The 20,205-nt window shown below is 43.6% G+C and overlaps 1 protein-coding gene across 2 annotated transcripts in view; it reads left to right on the forward strand.

The window, feature by feature from the left end:
• The first annotated feature begins 727 nt into the window (after positions 1-727).
• Positions 728-20,205, forward strand: part of LOC139548895 (stAR-related lipid transfer protein 13-like) — a 131,897-nt gene continuing 112,419 nt past the window's right edge. The window contains exons 1-5 of one of the 2 annotated variants that reach the window (XM_071358826.1): positions 728-1,311; positions 2,239-2,331; positions 6,230-7,981; positions 13,351-13,500; positions 16,215-16,385. In XM_071358826.1, the coding sequence (XP_071214927.1) occupies positions 6,419-7,981; positions 13,351-13,500; positions 16,215-16,385 (1,884 nt within the window). In that variant the 5' untranslated portion in view covers positions 728-1,311; positions 2,239-2,331; positions 6,230-6,418. Of the gene's footprint in view, positions 1,312-2,238; positions 2,332-6,229; positions 7,982-13,350; positions 13,501-14,633; positions 14,655-16,214; positions 16,386-20,205 lie in introns of those variants that run through there. The other variant, XM_071358829.1, reaches the window with a different exon arrangement.

The following is a 20,205-nucleotide window of genomic DNA, read 5'->3' on the forward strand; positions in this document are numbered from 1 at the left end:
AATAGTCTGATGTTGTGCAGAGCTGCCATCAATGACTCCTGTCTGTCATTCAGTAATGGACCGCACATGGCTGAACTAAAGTAGATTAGTTATGACTAACTTCACATTTTAACTGTATTATTTTGGACAAACAAGGCACTATCACCATGGCAAATACTTCACATACCTTATTATGTCTCTGTTTGACACTTTTCCCTATAACATAGCAGCATATCATTGACCCTGAGAAGATCCTTTGGAAATCCTTATCTCTGCTATCTGTGTCTTTATATTTTAACCAGCTACAGCAGGATATCAAGGCATGTTGCCACTCCTCCTCAGTAGGAATCCACTCTGCTGTGCCTGACTGCCATGCTGTTGCATCCAGATCACACACACACACACACACACACACACACACACACACACACACACACACACACACACACACACACACACACACACACACACACACACACACACACACACACACACACACACACACACACACACACACACACACACACACACACACACACACACACACACACACACACACACACACACACACACACACACACACACATTCTGAGTCCAGTGACAATAGAGTCATTAGCTCACTCTGTCTTCACAGCCAAACATGTTGTGTTAGCTGGAACCACATATTACCTTGTCCTCTTACTGTGCCAAATACCAAATACTACTCCTCTCCCTCACTTCATCTCTATATCGCCCCTCCCTCTCTCTCCTATCTCTTCTCTCCTCCCCCTTCCACCTCCCACACAAATGCACACACTCACTCTCACACTCCTTGCCCTTACACATATTCTGAATGGCTTAGTCAGAGCGCTATCAGCATGCATAGAGGTAACCAGTGTTAACCTCCACTAAGCCCTGAGGGAGGACAGATAGGTATAGTTGAGGAATAATTGAGGAATAATTGAGGAAGAGTTGAACTGCAGAGAAATACCTGTTTGAGTGGCTTCACTTCTGACAGGAGACTCTTCTACTCTCTCTCTTTTCACTCTCTCTTCTACTCCTCTCTCTTCTGACAAGAGACTCTTCTACTCTCTCTCTTTTCACTCTCTCTTCTACTCCTCTCTCTTCTGACAAGAGACTCTTCTACTCGCTCTTTTTTCACTCTCTCTTCTACTCTTGTCTCTTCTGACAGACTCTCTTAGTCCCTCTCTCCCTCACTCTCTATCATGCTCTCTCTTTTGTCTTAAGAGAACTGTGGCTTCACTATAGGACTCTGTCTCTCTCCAGTCTTTTGTTGCTGTGATCTCAGTTTGTCTGTTTAGACAACAAACAGGACTATTCTCTACCTAACAGGTAAGTCTCTACTTGTGTCTCAAATGGCACCCTATTCCCTATATAGTGCATAACTTTAGACCAAAGCCCTATCCATATCGGCCCGGGTCATAAGTAGTGCACTATAAAGGGAATAGGGTTCCATTTTCTGTCTGTCTGTTTGTTTTTTGTTTTCATTGCCCTTTGAGACACTTTCCATCTCTGACTTGTCAGTCCTGGTGTCCTCACCGTGGGTTAGTGTGAGCTGTAGATGTTAAAACTGCTGTTACAACTCTCTGCCTTTATCAAGTTGTATTACTTTGTTCTGTGTCAACATGATCTTTCATTGACTGTTTTAAATGTAACCCATAACCAACTCTATATCTATATTCACATCCAACTCTATATCTATATTCACATCCAACTCTTTGATTGTGTTTGTAGATCAATTTTATAGAAGATAAAAAAAGATCTAAAACATTTGTATGTTTCTTAAATTGAAGAAAATAGTTCAGATTGAATTCCTCAGTTGTGGGATCTGTTTCACAGAATAAAAACATGTAGAGACTAGGGTTGAATATTTTATTGAGAATCTACCAATTTTCCATCCCGAGAAAATTGAAAGAAATTACTGGGCTTCCCGGTATTCTCGAAGTGCTATTTAAAAGTATGTAATACAATCTAAAAAAAAATCTGATATGATTATACCACTGGAAATGGCTAAATATACACATGCACTAACGATTTCTTGGCCTATGAAGGCCTATGAAGCACTATTGGCCGACTGGTCAAATATTATGAGGTTATTACAGTGTTGTTATAATTAGGCTACATAAATGTTAGCCTACATTTGACTGAAAGATGCATCATGGTACTTTTCTCTCCCCTTGCACCTGGCTATTGGGGGAATTTGGGAAAGTTGTGGCTGTTTTTACTTTATGATATCCGCTTATTGTGCAAATCAAACAGATAAACTGTAGCGGAGATTCAGCACCATGGATAGCGCCGCGGTTGATCATTGCCCGCGAATCTAAACCGCCGTGCATCATGTGCTATTCTAAGGTAGGCTATATTTTACATAAAAGCTAACATTTTCTTACTGCATTCGTTATCATTCATTAGACATTTCTAGCAAATTCTAGTCAATGATCATCTCTCAAGGTCTTGTTTTAAAATGTTTGTCACAGCATAAAATAAATGAATCGCAAGCCTTCTGGCTACACCAACTTGGATTATAAAATGAAATTAAATAAAGAAGTCAAAATCCAGAGATTATTATCTTCCATTATCTGGAACTGAACACCCTCCTCTGCAACTGGATCCTGGACTTCCTGACAGGCCACCCCAGGTGGTGAGGGTAGGCAACAACACATCTTCCTGGCCATGCACAACTCCCAACATCATCATTAATACGTTTGTTGAAGACACAACGGTGGTAGGCCTGATCACCGACGACGATGAGACAGCCTATAAGGAGGAGGTCAGTGACCTGGTAGTGTGGTGCCAGGACAACAACCTCTTCCTCAATGTCAGCAAAACAAAGGAGCTGATCCTGGGTTACAGTAAACAGGAGGGCTGAGCACACCCCCATCCACATCGACTGGGCTGTGGAGCTGGTTGAGAGCTTCAAGTTCCTCTGTGTCACTAAGGAATTAACATGGTCCACACACACCAACACAGTCATGAAGAAGGCACAACAATGCCTCATCCCCCAAGATTTGTCATGGGCCCTCAGATCCTCAAAAAGTTATACAGCTGCACCACTGAGAGCATATTGACTGGCTGCATCACCGCTTGGTATGGCAACTGCTTGGCATCCAACCAAAAGGCACTACATACGGCCGAGTACATCACTGGGGCTGAGCTCCTTGCAATCCAGGACCTCTATACCAGGAGGTGTCAGAGTAAGGCCCTAAGAATTGTCAAAGACTCCAGCCACCCAAGTCATAGACTGTTCCCTCTGATACTGCAAGGCTGGAACCAACAGGACCCTGAACAGCTTCTACCCCCTAGCCATAAGACTGATGAATAGTTCGTTAAATAGTTAACCAAATAACTACTCGGTCTATCTGCATTGACCCCTTTTACACTCATTCTTTTGACTCATCACGTACGCTGCTGCTACTGCTTATTTTCTTATTAATATACTGGTACTCTGTGTATATAGCCAAGTTATTGTTACTCATTGTGTATTTATTCCATGTGTTATTATTATAAAAGGCGGAGTGATTTCTGCATAGTGCCACTTTAAATATGCACTACGCAGAAATTGCTCCTCCCTTTCCTGGTTGTTAAAATTCTAATAGTTCTCCTAATTTCAGTTTATGTGACAAAAAAGCAAGTATTGTGTAATGAATCATTGTACCATTTAAACCGCTGTGAAATATGTTTTCCATAATCAAAAATATTGTATTTTCAGCTGTTTGAAGCAGGTGTACAAAACCAAAAGTAAAAGATGCAAAACTTAAAACGTAGAAAAACAAATAGCACATAGAACAGGTCTACCGCATGTGTGTATTTGAGCAGTTGTTATAAGAGCTAGAGTCAGGGCCATGGTCCAAGATGCAGCAGCTGCTTAGTTCTCAGGGCAGCAGGGTGTGTGTGTGTGTGTGTGTGTGTGTGTGTGTGTGTGTGTGTGTGTGTGTGTGTGTGTGTGTGTGTGTGTGTGTGTGTGTGTGTGTGTGTGTGTGTGTGTGTGTGTGTGTGTGTGTGTGTGTGTGTGTGTGTGTGTGTGTGTGTGTGTGTGTGTGTGTGTGTGTGTGTGTGTGTGTGTGTGTGTGTGTGTGTGTATGTGTGTGTGTGTGTGTGTGTGTGAGAGAGAGAGACAACAGAGCAGCAGGCTGTACTGTAGCTACATGGGAACCAGCTCTCTGATTCTCCATAGCTGTTTCATGGATAGCTGTGTGTCAGCTTAGGAGTCATCCATTACACCATACACACTTACAAAAAGGTGCTATCTAGAACCTAAAAGGGTTATTTGGCTGTCCCAATAGGAGAACCCTTTGAAGAACCCTTTTTTGTTCCAGGGTAGAACCCTTTGTTTCCCGGTAAAACCCTATTAGGTAAAAAACAAAAAGGGTTCTAGGGTTCCACTTGGAACAAAAAGGTTTCTACCTTGAACCAAACAGGGTTCTCATATGGGAGAGCCGAAGAACCCATTTGGAACCCTTTTTTCTAAGTGTGTACAGATCAACCATACTAATAAATAACCATCCATTACAGCATACAGATCAACCATACTAATAAATAACCATCCATTACAGCATACAGATCAACCATACTAATAAATAACCATCCATTACAGCATACAGATCAACCATACTAATCAATAGACTTCTAGCTCTCCATACATACAGAAGGCACAGTTCCTGTCCAGGGAATATGAGGACAGTTGCAAAGGCATTCATGACTGAGTTTAAGCTGTAGCATGACCTCACAGTTGGGGTTAGTGTATCTATCTGTGAAATGTAGGGAATGCAGTTACTGATGTAACTTTGTTATCAGCTTGTTTGGAAAGAGCAGTCTGAGAAAAGCCTCCCTTTGTACCCTGAGACAGATGGGGATCCCTACACAGAGTGGAGTGCTAATGGAATGTGTGTGTGTACAGCAGCTGCTGGGGAGAGTATTCCTGTGTGCAGAGATGTCACTGCCATAGTGTCATAAACAGATCCAGACTTGAACGTTGCGACTGCAGCCAGATGTTCAGATTCATTGTTAGCAGCTCCTCTCTGGGGCTGTGTACCAAATGGCACCATATTCCCTACATAATGCAAAACTTTTGACCTGAGCCCTATGGACCCTGGTCAAAAGTAGTGTAATGCATAGGAAATAGGGTGCCATTTGGAATGCAATCTGAATATTAGCTCCGCTGGACTCTGGCTTCACCCTGCTGTAGTTAGTTCACTGCTAGTAGGAGAGTCAGAAGGGGAGAGACGAAACACACTTACAAATACTAGCTTGGTAAATCGGTGCTTAAAAGGTAAAGTTATTACTATTCTTTTAGTTGAGATGGATGTGTGTGATGGATCTGAACCCAGGGACAGCAGGCAGTCTTTGAGAAATGTCGCTGTGTTTATGACTTGGAACTAATGTTTTTCATTGTCCGTTTGTTTTAATGCAGTATCTTCTCTAATGTATTATCTTCTCTGTATCTTCTCTAATGCATTATCTTCTTTGTATATTCTCTAGTGCAGTGTCTTCTCTAATGCAGTATCTTCTAAGTATCTTCTCTAATGCAGTGTCTTCTCTAATGCAGTATCTTCTAAGTATATTCTCTAATGCAGTGTCTTCTCTAATGCAATGTCTTCTCTAATGCAATGTCTTCTCTAATGCAATGTCTTCTCTAATGCAATGTCTTCTCTGTATCTTCTCTAATGCAGTACCTTATTTGTATCCTCTCCAATGCTGTATCTTCTATATTGCTGTATATTCTCTGTTTGTTTAATGTTGTAACGTTATCTTCTATCTTTGTTTTGCTGTATCTTGTCTGTTTTTAATGATGTATCTTGTTAGTTTTTAATGATGTATCTTGTTAGTTTTTAATGATGTATCTTGTTAGTTTTTAATTATGTATCTTGTTAGTTTTTAATTATGTATCTTGTCTGTTTTTAATGATATATCTTGTCTGTTTTTAATGATGTATCTTGTCTGTTTTTAATTATGTATCTTGTCTGTTTTTAATTATGTATCGTGTCTGTTTTTAATGCTGTATCTTGTCTGTTTTTAATTATGTATCTTGTTATTTTTTAATGATGTATCTTGTTAGTTTTTAATGATGTATCTTGCCTGTTTTTAATGCTGTATCTTGTTAGTTTTTAATGCTGTATCTTGTCTGTTTTTAATTATGTATCTTGTCTGTTTTTAATGCTGTATCTTGTCTGTTTTTAATGATGTATCTTGTCTGTTTTTAATGCTGTATCTTGTCTGTTTTTAATGCTACATCTTCTCTATTTGTTTCAAGTGATCTGCTGTTTGATCTGTGTGAAGGTTGGTGTTGCTAATCCAGGTGATGAGGATGTCTGAGAGGAACATGGCAAATCCATATAGCTCTTTCATCAGACAGCAGTCCCTCTGGATCTACCTGACCACCAGCCACACCACCAGACTACCTGTTCCCTAGTAACACACTGTAACAGACTGTAGAAACAACATGGACACAGCTCTGATGTTTACTCTGGAGGAGCGACAGTCTCTGGCTATGTCAGCATCACCAGGCAGGACCTTCTCACCACAAACACAGCCAACGGCACAGGCACAGGTACAGCAACAGACACAACCACAGACACACACACACCAGTCCTCCTCAGACTGTGCTCCAGAGTCTTCTCATGATGACGACAGCTCCACAGAGAACAGTGAGGATGTCTGTCTGCCAGGACCTCTAAGCCTGGAGCTGTCAAAACTGGAACTAGACAACCAGGACACACCCCAGCAGGACAGGGAGGCTGGTAGTGAATATAACAGTACTGGAGCTCCTGGGATAGAGGGAGATCAAGCTGTTAGTACTGGAGGTCCAGGAGGGCCAGCAGAGTCTGGTTCTGATGTCTCCCCTCCTGACCCTCTAGACCCTCTCCAGATCGTCTGTCTCGCGGGTCTCCTCGGTGAGCCAGGCAGTGTCACATCACCATCGCCTGATGATGCCAATAACAATGGATTGGATTTACACAGCACTTCTCCAGGAGCAGCTGAGGACCACTGCCTAGCCTCCAATGTTCCTTTTCCTAGGATAGAGGGAGATGTGGATGTTCTTGCTCCTAGGATAGAGGGAAACCTGGAAGTTGAGGACAGTAACAGACGTGTAGAATCAGGACATACCCTGGATGCTAACCTCTCTGGTCAGCTAGAGGACATGGAGCTGGGACATACCTCACCCAGGCAGACAGAGACCAACATGGAGCTGGGCCATACCTCACCCAGGCAGACAGAGACCGACATGGAGCTGGGCCATACCTCACCCAGGCAGACAGAGACAGACAGGGAGCTAGAGGAGGAGTCACCCAGGTGGACAGAGACAGACAGCCACCCTGAGGACTACTCAGAGGGGCCTGTGGAGAACGGACAAGTCCCTACTGATCTGGAACACACAGAAGACAACCATGTCCCCGTCCCTCTAGTCCCAACAGAGAATGGACATATCCCTACCCTTCTGGTCCAATCAGAGACAGAGGTCAGCCACGTCACTATCTCTGTGGTCCAATCAGAGGCTTTTAGCTCCGTCCCTTCTCTAGTGGTCAGTGTAGACAACAACATGGATCCCTTCAGACCTCCCTCCCTCACCCTGGCCCTCTCTGAGGTCCACTTGGCAGAGCTAGGCCTCTGCGATCACCCCTGCATTATCAAACACAAACCTAGCTCCATCACCTTCTCAGACTCCACCTGTCACTCTAGCACCGACCACATCGTCTTCATCAACAACAGCTCTGACTGCAGGGAGTCTTCCTCAGAGAAGGATGATGAAGGTGATGATGATGAAGATGGGGATGATGAGGACACATTCCCAGAGCTGCTTCAGAGCAGGGAGTTCCTGGTCAGTCGGAGGAGAAGGAGCAACAACAGAGACAACGTAGTTAAGGAGAGAGGATCTATGAGTCCCCAGGCTGAGGCACCAGTCAGCTCTACAACCAACACTACAAACAGCTCCCACCTCTCCTCCTCCTCCAAAAACCATAACCACAGCGGCTGCGAGGCAGAGACTGAGACCAGCATCACAGAGGTAGGCCACTGTTTATTGTCATTACAGACGCATTTTAGAGACACAACTGTTAAGTCCCACCTGTATTCCTCACAAATTGATGTAATATTCATGTCCACCTAAGGTCAGCTGGTTCAGTAGAGATGTGTTTGAACGTTTATGTCAGAGTTGGGCACTGTGTACTAACTGTAGTTCAACACCATTAGATACAGTATATTAATGTATATGAATCCATCGTATGTTAATATAATCCAGCCTGTTCTCTCAATGAGGAAATGTGACTGTTTCTCCCCCAGGCCGTGTATTTCCTGCCTCTTTGCCAGGGGCCATATGTATCAAGGGCCTCAGAGTAGTAGTGTTGATCTAGTTCTGCCTTATAGATAGATGATAATGAATAAGATTACATGAACAGAGGGGACCTGATCCTAGATGATAATGAATAAGATTACATGAACAGAGGGGACCTGATCCTAGATGATAATGAATAAGATTACATGAACAGAGGGGACCTGATCCTAGATGATAATGAATTAGATTACATGAACAGAGGGGACCTGATCCTAGATGATAATGAATAAGATTACATTGACAGAGGGGACCTGATCCTAGATCACCACTCATACTCTGAGATGCTTGATACAAAAAAGTATTATATTATTTAATTCCACTAAGGCTCAGTACAAACACAGTGCTTTGCTATACAAACACCTTCAATAGTCTGTTCCCCACTGTTTGTTGTTATTACATTCTGAGATATTACTCTGCTGGAATGAGTGTGTAGGAGTACATTGATCTAGTATTTTCCCCAGCATTTTAAAACACAAAACCCAGCAGGTCTTGCAGGAATGCAAACATAAATGCATACATGCATCCTTAAACAGTTTTGCTTTCCCTTCTGTTTTGACAGAGCTCCTATGCAGGCATCGTTGGGTATATTACAGTAGCAGTGAACTTAGTCTCCTATTACCAACAGCTTCATTCTCCTCTTCAATGACTATAGTGCACCCCTCGGCTCTGGTCAAAAGTAGTGCATTATAGGGAATAGGGTGCTATACTGCAGCAGCTCTGTTGTGTTTTCTTCCAGCCGTCCCCCCGACCTTGGTAGTTACCAGGCTGTGACTCTATCCCTCCAGGTTTACTAGTTACCAGGCTGTGACTCTATCCCTCCAGGTTTACTAGTTACCAGGCTGTGACTCTATCCCTCCAGGTTTACTAGTTACCAGGCTGTGACTCTATCCCTCCAGGTTTACTAGTTACCAGGCTGTGACTCTATCCCTCCAGGTTTACTAGTTACCAGGCTGTGACCCTATCCCTCCAGGTTGACTAGTTACCATGCTGTGAGTCCATCCCTCCAGGTTTACTAGTTACCATGCTGTGAGTCCATCTCTCCAGGTTTACTAGTTACCAGGCTGTGAGTCCATCCCTCCAGGTTGACTAGTTACCAGGCTGTGAGTCCATCCCTCCAGGTTTACTAGTTACCAGGCTGTGAGTCCATCCCTCCAGGTTGACTAGTTACCAGGCTGTGAGTCCATCCCTCCAGGTTGACTAGTTACCAGGCTGTGAGTCCATCCCTCCAGGTTTACTAGTTACCAGGCTGTGAGTCCATCCCTCCAGGTTTACTAGTTACCAGGCTGTGAGTCCATCCCTCCAGGTTGACTAGTTACCAGGCTGTGACTCCATCCCTCCAGGTTTAATGGTAGTTACCAGACTATGAGTTACCCCATCTTCCAAGGTTTACTGACGTCTAAAAGTCTCTTCTGGATGTTTATGAATCATGTTTACATCAAAAATCTATGGTTTAACTTAACAAGTGTCAGAGACACCAGATCTCTGACAGTGCATACCTGTCATTCCTCAGCTAAACCCTCTGTAGATAACAACATATAATAGCAACCCTGAACCTGGAGATAAGAACATACAGTAAAACAGAGGGGAGAGGTTAGGTAGGGAACACTCCCACTGCCTCTGCTGATAGTCCTGGCAGGCTTTACAGGCTGTTTGACACAACACTGGGAATGGGCTGTTTGTGAGCATAAAGGTTGTTTGGGGAAAGGGAGTAGGAATGCTTTAAATACCTGGAATTGGTTTAAACTGTGACCTTGTCAAAAGTTGTACACTAGATATGAAACAGGGTGCCATTTGGGAGGCGACCAGGATATCTGACAGGCAGCACTCGTTTGTTCTTCAGACAGTCCATTTTAACTGCAGCTTTTCATACTAGCCATCTGAGGGCACCATTGCTACATAGTAATCCTGAAAGGCCTATGCACACGTCTCTCTCTCTCTCTCTCCCACTTTCTCTCTGTGCATCAATCCATTGGTTATGGTATGTTTGTGTATACTGTAAAAAGACATGTTTCTGTGATGTTGTTTATCTTTCTATAGTTTATAAGTGAAAGGATTCAACTGGTGTGACTGTTCTCCCCAGGCGATAGACCTGGGAACATTGCGGGTAACTCCTAGAAAGTTAGGAGAGACTGGGTTTTAAGTTAGGAGAGACTGGGTTTTAAGTTAGGAGAGACTGGGTTTTAAGTTAGGAGAGAATGGGTTTTAAGTTAGGAGAGAATGGGTTTTAAGTTAGGAGAGACTGGGTTTTAAGTTAGGAGAGACTGGGTTTTAAGTTAGGAGAGAATGGGTTTTAAGTTAGGAGAGACTGGGTTTTAAGTTAGGAGAGAATGGGTTTTAAGTTAAGAGAGACTGGGTTTTAAGTTAGGAGAGACTGGGTTTTAAGTTAGGAGAGAATGGGTTTTAAGTTAGGAGAGAATGGGTTTTAAGTTAGGAGAGACTGGGTTTTAAGTTAGGAGAGACTGGGTTTTAAGTTAGGAGAGAATGGGTTTTAAGTTAGGAGAGACTGGGTTTTAAGTTAGGAGAGACTGGGTTTTAAGTTAGGAGAGACTGGGTTTTAAGTTAGGAGAGAATGGGTTTTAAGTTAGGAGAGAATGGGTTTTAAGTTAGGAGAGACTGGGTTTTAAGTTAGGAGAGACTGGGTTTTAAGTTAGGAGAGAATGGGTTTTAAGTTAAGAGAGACTGGGTTTTAAGTTAGGAGAGACTGGGTTTTAAGTTAGGAGAGAATGGGTTTTAAGTTAGGAGAGAATGGGTTTTAAGTTAGGAGAGACTGGGTTTTAAGTTAGGAGAGACTGGGTTTTAAGTTAGGAGAGAATGGGTTTTAAGTTAGGAGAGACTGGGTTTTAAGTTAGGAGAGACTGGGTTTTAAGTTAGGAGAGACTGGGTTTTAAGTTAGGAGAGAATGGGTTTTAAGTTAGGAGAGAATGGGTTTTAAGTTAGGAGAGACTGGGTTTTAAGTTAGGAGAGACTGGGTTTTAAGTTAGGAGAGACTGGGTTTTAAGTTAGGAGAGAATGGGTTTTAAGTTAGGAGAGAATGGGTTTTAAGTTAGGAGAGAATGGGTTTTAAGTTAGGAGAGACTGGGTTTTAAGTTAGGAGAGACTGGGTTTTAAGTTAGGAGAGACTGGGTTTTAAGTTAGGAGAGAATGGGTTTTAACTCTTTTTCAGTGGAGTAACCCATTAGCCTAACCGTTGTGCCCTTTCGCATGCCACCCTGCTCAAACTCTAACCCAGTCATCCCCAGTCCTCTCCCTGACTGGTGATCTGTACCTCTCTCAGTGGGTGGTACGGTCCGGGCACGGTGCCCAGAGCTCACGCACTTAACTCCTCATTACCATGTCAAAGACCCAGCCTTGGGGTTTACAATGTGGCCAATTTGCCCTGATGAAGTTATCGTCCCTCTCACATTTAGCTATCTTCCTGAAGATAACACTACTCATACCGGCAGCATTGCCATGGTATCAGTGTTTCTCACTATTGATGGGGCCAGAGAATGGAGGAGAAAGGAATCATGGGTAGTGTCTCTCTCAGCTTCAAGCCTCTGGAATTCCACTCCTTCTGAGGAAAAGTGTTCGCATTCCGAGGCAGGCAGGCAGCACTGTGTGTGGCTGTCAGAGAGAAGAGAGACAGTAGGAGACAGTGTGTTGTAGTGTGCTCCCGATATAGCACAGAGAGACAGACTGACAGATTGAGGAGTTTCCAGAGTTTTCAGAGGTCAACCAGCTGACCTTAGGTGGACTGACTACTGCTCTAATCACTAGCACCCTACTAGTAACATCTTTATGTTGTAAGAACTCTCTAGAGGCATTAACACCTCTAGTTCCCTGTCTCTACATTGATTGTTGTTTCCCACCAATTGTATTTCCTATATTTTCTTGTCCATTCCCATTTTGTTTTCATTCTGATGAAGGCCATTGACGGCCAAAACATCATGGCTTTAACTTGAACTAGAATAAAAAAGGATCAAGATTTTAATTGAGAGGGAAAGTCGTTCCTATATACTGTATGTTGTGAGTGTGACTCTGCCTTTACATTGAAGCAGGAAGAACAGGAGGCCAATGGGAGGGTCACACCCATCTCCACCCAAGGAGCCTGTGGCTCAGACACCAGCACTACGGTAGCTCCGCTAGAGAACACACCCCTCAATAGGATGATTGTTAGGAGGAAAGGGGTTTTAATGCAGCATGGAGAAAGAACTGGGGGCACAGGGGCTCCTGGGGGCCCTAACAGACAGAACACAGAGCCAGGGGCCAGGGGCTTCCAGGAGCCAGGGGCTCCAACAGACAGACAGACACACTCAGAACACAGACGACAGTTCCACAGTTTAATTCCAGGAAATGAATGAATGGCTTTGTGTCGGCTGCTTGTCTTCTGAGTCACATCGTTGCGCAACAAGGGTCTCAAAGAGAGAGAGAGATCGTAACCTCCAGATCCTCTAACACAGCTCATGTTTGTCTCTGGATGCGTCCCAAATGACACCCTATTCTCTATATAGTGCATATGGGCCCTGGTCAAAAGTAGTGCACTATAGAGGGACCAGGGTGCCCTTTGCCACACATCCAGAGACAAACATGAGCTGTGTTAGAGGATCTGGACTGGAGGTTAAGGTCTGTGTTACTGCGTGATGGCTGCTGAGAACTAGGTGGTGAAGCTATCACATTTCCCTCTATGGTGGTCTGTACTGTTTACTGCTGTTAACTTTCACTCTGACATTTATAAAAGTATTTTATTGCTCCTCTAATGATCTCTTAAATGTATTTAGAGTTTTTAGTTGTCACCTGGTGCTCATAACCTTCTCCAACTGTCTGAACTGTTTCAATGTAATTATCCAGAGAATTCAATGGTAGCTCTCTGAATGATCTTCTTTATTTCCTGTCCAACTACGGAGTAGTGATTGTTGTGGTCCTCACTCATTTACCTTTGTTTCTGATAACTGCATGCTCCAGTTTAGTACATGGTGTCACAATTGTCTGTTTCTCCAGGCTCTATAGGTTTCTCCAGTGTTGTCTAATCACACACTCTTCCCACTGCCTTTCTCTTCCCCCAGGAGTGTCCCCTGGTCCAGCCTCAGACCCCGTGGTGTGAGTCTATGAGCCAGCTGATGAGGAAACTGGACCAGCTCAACCTGGACATAGAGGAGGCTCTGAGTGCATCATCCTCCCCCTCGGACACACCCTGCACCTCACGCAGACAACAGGTCAGTCACACACCCACCCTGCACCGCACGCAGACAACAGGTCAGTCACACACACACCCTGCACCTCACGCAGACAACAGGTCAGTCACACATACACCCTGCACCTCACGCAGACAACAGGTCAGTCACACACACACCCTGCACCTCACGCAGACAACAGGTCAGTCACACACCCACCCTGCACTGCACGCAGACAACAGGTCAGTCACACACACACCCTGCACCTCACGCATACAACAGGTCAGTCACACACACACCCTGCACCTCACGCAGACAACAGGTCAGTCACACACACACCCTGCACCTCACGCAGACAACAGGTCAGTCACACACACACCCTGCACCTCACGCATACAACAGGTCAGTCACACACACCCCCTGCACCACACGCAGACAACAGGTCAGTCACACACACACCCTGCACCTCACGCAGACAACAGGTCAGTCACACACACACCCTGCACCTCACGCAGACAACATGTCAGTCACACACACACCCTGCACCTCACGCAGACAACAGGTCAGTCACACATACACCCTGCACCTCACGCAGACAACAGGTCAGTCACACATACACCCTGCACCTCACGCAGACAACAGGTCAGTCACATATACACCCTGCACCTCACGCAGACAACAGGTCAGTCACACACACACCCTGCACCTCACGCAGACAACAGGTCAGTCACACACCCACCCTGCACCTCACGCAGACAACAAGTCAGTCACACATACACCCTGCACCTCACGCAGACAACAGGTCAGTCACACACACACCCTGCACCTCACGCAGACAACAGGTCAGTCACACACACACCCTGCACCACACGCAGACAACAGGTCAGTCACACGCACACCCTGCACCACACGCAGACAACAGGTCAGTCACACACACACCCTGCACCTCACGCAGACAACAGGTCAGTCACACACACCCTGCACCTCACGCAGACAACAGGTCAGTCACACACACCCCGCACCTCACGCAGACAACAGGTCAGTCACACACACACCCTGCACCTCACGCAGACAACAGGTCAGTCACACACACCCTGCACCTCACGCAGACAACAGGTCAGTCACACATACACCCTGCACCTCACGCAGACAACAGGTCAGTCACACATACACCCTGCACCTCACGCAGACAACAGGTCAGTCACACACACACCCTGCACCTCACGCAGACAGACAGCAGGTGACATGACCATGTTAATTGAAATGCGAGCCATGTACTGAGCAGTGGTACATATGGGAAATGTATACATTCTTCTGCAGCCTATCATGATGCCACATGCTTTTTCATGCTCTCTGCTGTCTATAATCAATTTACTGAGCTTTGTGAAGAGGAAATCCTGATGGATTATTGTTATAGTCATTCAACAGGTGTCTAACAGGACTATAAGTCCATGCTGCTATATAATGTACTGTACATTACACATACATTCACCTAGCTAAGCCCCTGACCCAGACAGAGAGAAGACTAGACTCAGGATCAGTCCCAAATGGCACCCTATTCCCTTTATAGTGCACTACTGTTGACCAAAGCCGTATGGGTGCCATTTGGGACGCATGCCTCAGAAGCTTGTAGGTCTGGGAAGGACTGTTCCGTCATAAGCCTTAGGATAACTGTGATATATGTTGATATACATACAGTTTGTTGTCATACAGTGGAAGCTGTCTTTCTGGAACACTATGGCCATTGTCAGGCTGTCTTTGATTTCGCTTCTCTGACTGCTGCTGGCGTCCATTTTATGATGTGAGAGGAGGGAGCTGGCTGTTAGAAAAGCTGGTATAGTATGTAGTGTGTCTAGCAGTAGTCTGGCCAGGGTGGTGGGCCAGGCGGGGTGGAGACAGACAGACAGCCATTGTGTAGAGATGTTGTTACCGGGACCTTGTAGCTCTGGTCCTACATAAGACTCCTCTCATGGAGGCTTGCATCATGACATACCCCAGCAGTCAGTTAACAGAGGGCAACAACAGACAGAAAGAAGCCTGTATGGTTCTGTATGTGATCAGCACAGAGGTCTTGTTGTGTGGGTAGAGGAGGTTGTTTGTATGATTGAGCATGTTAGGAATGGTTACAGAGTGGTTTGCAGAGGGGCACATGCCTGCAGGCATCAAATCAACAGCCATAACACACATTCACTGAGACAGCTTTAACTAACAGCCAGCCGCTGGTGGAGGAGATCACACGACGTCTTTACTAGGGGGAGTTGACAAGGTCCTTTGTCCTTTCAAAGGACGATTAACACATGATACAGGCTGCCTTGTCACTATCTGTTACTGTCTATCCAATAGAACTGGAACTGAAGACTGCGTTCCCTGCCGCTGACCATCCCAGAGACAGACAGACAGACAGACAGACAGACAGACAGACAGACAGACAGACAGACAGACAGACAGACAGACAGACAGACAGACAGACAGACAGACAGACAGACAGACAGACAGACATACAGACAGACAGACAGACAGACAGACAGACAGACAGACAGACAGACAGACAGACAGACAGACAGACAGACAGACAGACAGACAGACAGACAGACAGACAGACAGACAGACAGACAGACAGACAGACAGACAGACAGACAGACAGACAGACAGACAGACAGACAGACAGACAGACAGACAGACAGACAGACAGACAGACAGACAGACAGACAGACTGGGATCCAGTGTTCACGGTTGTTGTTGTGCTGTTATTGCAGTATGGAGCTGTGTCTGGGACGGCAGTAAACCAATCTCTTAACGAGGAGGACAGTACACTGCTGCAGCGAGGGGAACCAGATACAGGAGAATGTCCCAGACAGGACCAACACAAGACCTTGGCCTCTCGTAGCTCAGCCGAAGGAACCAGAGCCAGGACCAAGAAGACAGTCGTAAGTTCCTTTCAGAGTCTCCCTCCTCCTCTCGACTCCTGCGTGCTCTGTGCCTGTCTGTCTGGGTCTGGGTGAAACCATGTGGTGTAGATATCATCAGATAACTCTCACTTTATATACAGTGCCTTCAGAAAGTATTCATACTCCTTGACTTATTTCACATTTTGTTGTGTTACTGCCTGAATTCAAAATAGATAACATAGATGTTTTTCCCACCCACATACACACAATAGCCGATAATGACAAAGTCAAAATATGTAAAAACAATTGTTTGCAAATCTATATAAAAAAAGTATTCACATACGTATTTACACCCACTTAGTCAATACATGTTTGAATCCCCTTTGGCATTGATTACAGCTGTGAGTCTTTCTGGGTAAGTTTCTAAGAGCTTTCCACACCTGGATTGTACTATATTTGCATATTATAATTTTTTTAATTCTTCAAGCTTTGTCAGGTTGGTTGTTGATCATTGATGGAAAGCCATTTCCAAGTCTTGCCATAGATTTTCAAGCAGACTTAAAACTTCTTTGGGCTGCAAGCCCGAGGCCGGGCACAATATGACAACAGCCACTTCAAGTGCAGGGCGCGAAATTCAAAAGATATTTTTTTTAAATATTTAACTTTCACACATTAACAAGTCCAATACAGCTAATGAAAGATACACATCTTGTGAATCCAGCCAACATGTCCGATTTTTTAAATGTTTTACAGGGAAAACACCACGTATATTTATGTTAGCTCACCTCCAAATAGAAAAAAGCACAGACATTTTTCACAGCACAGGCAGCATGCACAAAACCAACATAACTAACCAAGATCCAACCAAACTAACCAAGAAACAACTTCATCAGATGACAGTCCTATAACATGTTACACAATAAATCTATGTTTTGTTCGAAAAATGTGCATATTTGAGGTATAAATCAGTTTTACATTGCAGCTACCATCACAGCTACCGTCAAAAATAGCCACCGAAGCAGCCAGAGTAATTATAGAGACCAACGTGAAATACCTAAATACTCATCATAAAACATTTCTGAAAAATCGATGGTGTACAGCAAATTAAAGACAAAAATCTTGTGAATCCAACCAATATTTCAGATTTTTTAAGTGTTTTACAGCGAAAACACAATATATCATTATATTAGCTTACTACAATAGCCTACCACACTACCGCATTCATTCATCAAGGCACGTTAGCGATAGCAATAGGCACGTTAGCGATCGTAACAAACCAGCAAAAGATATATAATTTTTGACTAACCTTGATAAACTTCATCAGATGACAGTCCTATAACATCAGGTTATACATACACTTATGTTTTGTTCGAAAATGTGCATATTTAGAGCTGAAATCAGTGGTTATACATTGTGCTAACGTAGCATCTTTTTCCCAGAATGTGCGGATATTTCTATTAGACTCTCACCTATTCTGACCAAATAACTATTCATAAACATTACAAAAAAATACATGTTGTATAGGAAATGATAGATACACTAGTTCTTAATGCAATCGCAGTGTTAGAATTCTAAAAATAACTTCATTACGACATAAGGCTTACGTTATGGCGAGATAGTGCCCAAAACCTGGGCGCAAAACTAATAGTACACAGTTCGACAGATATATGAAATAGCATCATAAAATGGGTCCTACTTTTGATGAGCTTCCATCAGAATGTTGTACAAGAGGTCCTTTGTCGGGAACAATCGTTGTTTGGTTTTAGAACGTCCTTTGTCCCTCTTGAATTAGCAAGCACACTCGCCAAGTGGCGCGAAGCTCTCCTTCCTGAACAAAGGCACACAACGCAACACGCCTAATGTCCCGAATAAATTTCAATAATCTAATAAAACTATATTGAAAAAACATACTTTACGATGATATTGTCACATGTATCAAATAAAATCAAAGCCGGAGATAGTAGTCGCCTATAACGACAGCTTTTCAGAAGGCAATTCCAGGTCCATCCTCGCGCTTTCCAGAAAACAGGAAATGGGTGACACGTCATTCCAAGAGGATTCATTCCACCTCAGACCAAGATAATCACTCCATTTCTTCTCTCACTGCCTCTTGACATCTAGTGGAAGGTGTATGACGTGCATGTATACTAATACGTATCATGCCCATTTATAGGCAGGCCCTAGAACAGAGCATCGTTTTCAGATTTTCCACTTCCTGGTCAGGAAGTTTGCTGCCAAAAGAGTTCTGTTTTACTCACAGATATAATTCAAACGGTTTTAGAAACTAGAGAGTGTTTTCTATCCAATAGTAATAATAATATGCATATTGTACGAGCAAGAATTGAGTACGAGGCCGTTTGAAATGGGCACCTTTTATCAGAGCTACTCAATACTGCCCCTGCAGCCCAAACAGGTTAAGTCAAAACTGTAACTAGGCCACTCAGGAATATTCAATGCCATCTTGGTAAGCAACTCCAGTGTATATTTGGCCTTGTCTTTTAGGTTTTGTCCTGCTGAAAGGTGAATTTGTCTCCCAGTGTATGTTGGAAAGCAGACTGAACCAGGTTTTCCTCAAGGAATTTGCCTGTGCTTATCTCTATTCCGTTTATTTTTGTCCTAAAGAAACTCCCTTGCCGATGACACGCATACCCATAACATGATGCAGCCACCACCATGCTTGCAAATATAAAGAGTGGTACTCAGTGATGTGTTGTGTTGGATTTGCCCTAAACATAACACTTTGTATTCAGGACATAAAGTGAATTTCTTTGCCACATTTTTTGCAGTTTTACTTTCGTGTCTTACTATGTAAAGGTTAAATAAGATAAAAATATTACAAACAGGATGCATGTTTTGTAATATTTGTATTCTGTGCATGCTTCCTCCTTTTAACTTTGTCATTGAGGTTAATATTGTGGAGTAACTACAGTACAATGTTGTTGATTCATCCTCAATTTTCTCCTTTCACAGCCATTAAACTCTGTAACTGCTTAAATTCACCATTGGCCTCATGGTGAAATCTCTGAGTGGTTTCCTTACTCTCTGGCAACTGAGTTAGGAAGGACACCTGTATCTTTGTAGTGACTGGGTGTATTGATAGACCATACAAAGTGTAATTAATAACTTCACCATGCTCAATAGGTGGCCTTCTTTGCGAGGCATTGGAAAACCTCCCTGGTCTTTGTGGTTGAATCTGTGTTTGAAATTTAACAGAGGAACCTTACAGATAATTGTATGTGTGGGGTACAGAGATGGGGTAGTCATTAAAATATCAATCATGCTAAACACCATTATTGCACACAGAGTGAGTCCATGCAAGTTACTATGTGACTTGTTAAGCACATTTTTACTCCTGAACTTATTTAGGCTTGGAATAACAAAGGGGTTGAATACTTATTCACTCAAGACATTTCAGCTTTAAATTTTTTATGAATTTGTAAAAAGTTATACAAAAATAATTCTGCTTTGACATTATGGGGTATTATGTGTAGGCCAGTGACACAAAATCTAAATTGAATACATTGTATATTCAGCCTACCTTCAGCTAGCTACAGAAAGATAGACTTTCTCTCTACTAATGTAAACAACATTCCTCTTATTAGCTGGGAAATGTAATTCATGAACTAAGGATGGCAGCAAGAATTAATGTTTTAAGTGATATACTGTATGTATTCTTTTTGTCCAGATGGGATAGGGCAGTATTCAGTATGATGGCGATTGCGTCATCTGTGGACCTGTTGGGGCGGTATGCAAACTGAAGTGGGTGGCCGGTAAGGTGGCGGTGATATGATCCTTGACTAGCCTCTCAAATCACATCATGATGACAGAAGTGAGTGCTACGGGGCGGTAGTCATTTAGT

The sequence above is a fragment of the Salvelinus alpinus genome, chromosome 22 (genome assembly GCF_045679555.1).
Source record: "Salvelinus alpinus chromosome 22, SLU_Salpinus.1, whole genome shotgun sequence".
Classification (NCBI taxonomy): domain Eukaryota; kingdom Metazoa; phylum Chordata; class Actinopteri; order Salmoniformes; family Salmonidae; genus Salvelinus; species Salvelinus alpinus.